This window comes from Guillardia theta (genome assembly GCF_000315625.1).
Source record: "Guillardia theta CCMP2712 unplaced genomic scaffold GUITHscaffold_571, whole genome shotgun sequence".
Taxonomy (NCBI): domain Eukaryota; class Cryptophyceae; order Pyrenomonadales; family Geminigeraceae; genus Guillardia; species Guillardia theta.
In genome coordinates this window covers 1-4,113 of record NW_005434144.1, presented here as the reverse complement: position 1 = coordinate 4,113, position 4,113 = coordinate 1, and the positions used below count along the sequence as shown (strand labels likewise).

Here is a 4,113-nt window from a genome sequence, read left to right as displayed (position 1 = left end):
GGGCCGCCCCGGGCCCGCCGGGGGGGGCGAACTCTCCGACCGTCTCTCTACTAGGCTTCAGGCTCTGATAAACCGTTCAACCGCGGTGTGATGACGGAGCACAAGTTTGTTAGACTTGTACTATGCCAAAGTAATGCCGCATTACTTGGATCGACCTCAGCGGCTCAGTGCAACAAGACAGGTTTTGCTGAGTCAAGACCAAGTTTAATGCACACGATTGAACCAGAATTGAGGAGCTTTCACATGAGAGATAGACTGTATGCAAGGATGTGAAACCCAAGCATCCAGAAATGAGCCGGGACCTTAGCAAGACGGCTTAGTAGGCCCAGACCGTCTCCTCAGGCTTCCGGCGGAAGTTCGTCAAACCGGCGTACTATGCCATGATTGCCGCCCCAGTTCGATAAACACGTAATGGCCCAGTCGTGTTGGTTTACGGCCGGTTGACTCGGCGCTATCTGACTGGCACGGCTGGCATGCGATCCGTCGTCCGATACCGGGTCCCCCCGCCGGCCGGCCGCCGCCGGCCCCCCGGCCCGCCGCCGGCGGAGAGCCCGGGATCATCATTCATGAGACCGTACTGCCAGGCTGTCTGCCATTTGCTGTAGACATCTGCAACCCGTACAGCTTCGGGGTGTGACATGTTGTACCGTACTGGGTACAGACAAGTACAGGATTTACTCCCGGACTTATTTGGCAGTGGTTCCGGGACTAGGCTCAGTACGCTCAGTGACATCACTGTAAGTCAGTGCGAAGCCTGATAAAAGCCTCGGACGGGCGAGGACAGGTGTCTCGATCGTGTTATTGTACAGATTAGAGATCCTTCCAGATGACTTCAGTCGTAGGCCTCCGATTCAACATATTCATTCGCGCAAGGATGATAGTCAATGAGTGTTTCAGGCCGCTTGCATCTCAGTGTGCATCATGATGAGAAGGGCCGCGCGTGTCCACCCTGCTGGGCAAAACCTTATGCTCTTGTCCTGCATCTGTCAGACACTTTGAGATATCTGCGAGGTGTTGTATTGAAAAGTGTTGACTAAACGTTTGATACGCAAATTCAAATTTCATGACCAATGCAATTTATTGGATGGTGCAAATCATATTTTGCTAATGATTTCAACATTAAGAGACCATTGTTTGAAAATCACGCAAACCTGATAAAAAACCCTTCCTCTCATAAAAGGGATTGAGTTGGGTGGGTTACCACCCACCACCTGTGATGCAGGTATGGTAAGGTGCAGGTAATCACCGACGGCAAAGGGGGTACCAGGGGGAAGTGAGGTACCGCAGAACGAACGGACCTACTCGCTGCATAACGGCTAGTTTTTTGAAGTACCCCACCACCACCAGCAATGTAACGGCATCGGCATGATTGTTGCCCCGCTTCAGGTGGTACCAGAATTCGATTTGAGCAAATATTTGTGGTACAAAGTGGACCTGCGACCCTCTCCCCTCCGCGAGGGCTTGATAAAGTCCCTCGGACACGTGAGGGTGTTGCCAGGGGTAGCTCCACGCTTGCGAGCATGCAGCGTGCGCGGGCATGTTGTCTCCAATGGGGGGTGAGATAGTTGTTTTCTTGCGTTTCCTTTTCTTCTCACAGACTTTTGAGCAGGCAGCCTTGCTTCTTTTGAGCTTGTTCGCTGGGAGGACGTTGGCAGCCGTGGTGACATCGGGAGGCGTGAAGTACACGGTCGCCGAGATGGCTCAGTTGCAGCTGGAAGGAGGTGTCACTGATCTAAAGGCGACCGACATGAAGATCTACTGGGGTTCCTTGGGATCATGGAAGTCGGGCTCGGACATCCTGTCAGCCAACACGGTGATCGAGATCTTCCTCCCCAGGTTCTCTGGAAGCTCCAACCTCTTTGGAGCATACAGATCGGATACCACTGAGAGCACTGTACAATGGCTCAACAATCCATCTGCATCTGTGAGCATCTCGGAGGTGATCAACAAGCCATGGGCTGCCTCGGCATCTGTTTCATCACAACAGGCGGCCACAGGGCCTGGGATAGCCGGATGCTATGGGATCGTGCAAGACCTTTCTTCCAATGCCTTTGATCTCAAGCAGATCAAGGCAAACGCGTTCTCCATGTGCTACTGGGACTCTCAGCGAGAAACGTTGCGACTTTACATGCCGACAGCTCTTCAAATCACCGGCGTGTACATCAACAAGGTGTCTATGTACCAGAACTACGACGTGAACGGGAAGCAGAACGGGCTTGGACCATTGCCACCGATAGGTGGCATTGATGAGAAATGGTATCAGCTCGCCAACGTTGCTTTTTACCAAGCGGAGGGAAATTCTCTTGGGTGTGCTGTATCAGACCTCACGAGCTTCCCTTCTACTCCATGCACAAGTGAATACCTGGTGTACCAAGTTCCCTTCGACCAGTACCGATCTGTGAGGTTTGGGACCGACCATCCTCCCATGCCTGTGCAGAAAGGAGCAGGTGGAGTCGGCACAGTAGCAGCGCCGGCGTTTGTATATGCGGCCGCTGCTGGAAACAACGACGGGCCCAGTCAAGATGTCTGCATCACAGTGACATTGATCAGCTCGGCGACAATCTACTCTGTTTCCGTGAACCCAACTCAGTTTCACTCACCGGGACTGTCGGGCTCAGCAACACGAGTGGCAACATTGACCTCTACCAGTCCAAATGCCAGTGCGAGGCTGGCACACCGAACGCATTCGTACTGCCAAGTTCCGATCAACAGGGACCAACAAGGTTTTGAATCAAGCTTATTTCGACTCTGCTGGAACCATGTCATTCGAGCTTGTACCTGGCAACTACATTCAGGCTGGAGAGGTGGTAACCTTCACGTTCAAACTCAAGACTGGATCCAATACTCAAGCTTCCCAGAGTCTCAAAGCTGTCTTGTCTGGACAGATTTGCCAAAACAACGACCTCTGCACATCTTCAACTTCCGTGTCTGCTCAGATGAGCAATGATGTCTCACCGTCTTCCAAGATCATCGAGGTGGTCGGCAACAAGCTGAGGACGTCGATCTTTCAGAGTTCCAGTGATCCCGGATCGCTTACGCACGTGTTTGTTACTATGACACCAAACTTCAATGTCGATTCTGGGTCTGTGATCAGTCTTCAAGGCCTCTGTGGAACCCAGACCAACAGTCCAAAGATAACTGTGATGAGCAATCGACTGAACGGTGGCATCCCTTTGACGGACATGTGCTCTTCTGCTGGCAATCCTACGGAGATTGATATTGGTGACCCGACCTTGCAGGCCGTAAGTCCCAAAATGGACTGGTCGCTTGGTGGAGCGCTGAAGATCACTGTGTCAACGATTATGACTGCACGCAACACGTATGTCTTGTCGTGGGACTGGCAGAATTCTAACAGTGGCAATGCTGCATGTCCTGTGACAGTGACAGTTTCGAAGGGCTCTACTGTTGTGAATGCAGAAAGCGTGGAGAACATGGGCAACACTGTTGGATACGTCGCCGCACCTGGCTTTATCAAGTACAAGATCGGACAAACAACCACTCGCCCTGATGTCACAAACTACATTTGCATCACCCTCCGGAGTAACTACAGGGTCTCCACGCAATCCAACAGTGCAGGACAAAACAACTTGGCGCAAATCACTCTGTCAGGGTTGCAAGGCTCACAGACTGTCACACAGCCAATCATCACAGCCTGCCCGTCATTCAACTGGGACACCATGACACTCGAAGCGCCATCGAATCCTCCCACATCCCACTTCATTGATGTCATCAATGGTGGAACGTTGCACAGAACTACCAGCTGGTCTGCAGGCACAACTGTCTTGACGGTGAATCAGGATGACACAGCCAACAACATGTTCTATTCCATCCCTCAACAGCAGGACATCAAGTTTGCGATCGTATTGAAAAATGCTGTGTCGGCTAATCCATGTCAGACTGTCTCATTGAGTTTGTCAGCTCTCGGTCCAGGAGACAATCAGTTCACGCAGAACGTGCAGATGGTGCAGAACTCGGTCGACAGAGCACTTCAAGATGGTGAAACGGATGGGGATGTGTGTGTGCTCAAATCGTACGCTTATGGCTTCCCGACCAGGCTGATATCGCAGTCAACGTCGTCCCCCTGATTAAGTACGTCCCGAGGACTTCGATCGC

At 52.1% G+C, this 4,113-nt stretch overlaps 1 protein-coding gene across 1 annotated transcript; it reads left to right on the top strand.

Moving 5' to 3' along the window:
- Nucleotides 1-1,520: 1,520 nt before the first annotated feature.
- GUITHDRAFT_122931 (hypothetical protein) lies at nucleotides 1,521-4,085 on the top strand (the record flags this gene model as incomplete). The annotated part of the gene is made up of 3 exons (XM_005817785.1): nucleotides 1,521-1,556; nucleotides 1,610-2,660; nucleotides 2,713-4,085. 3 exons carry the CDS (start codon nucleotides 1,521-1,523, stop codon nucleotides 4,083-4,085), a joined length of 2,460 nt encoding a protein of 819 aa, XP_005817842.1.
- Nucleotides 4,086-4,113: the final 28 nt, after the last annotated feature.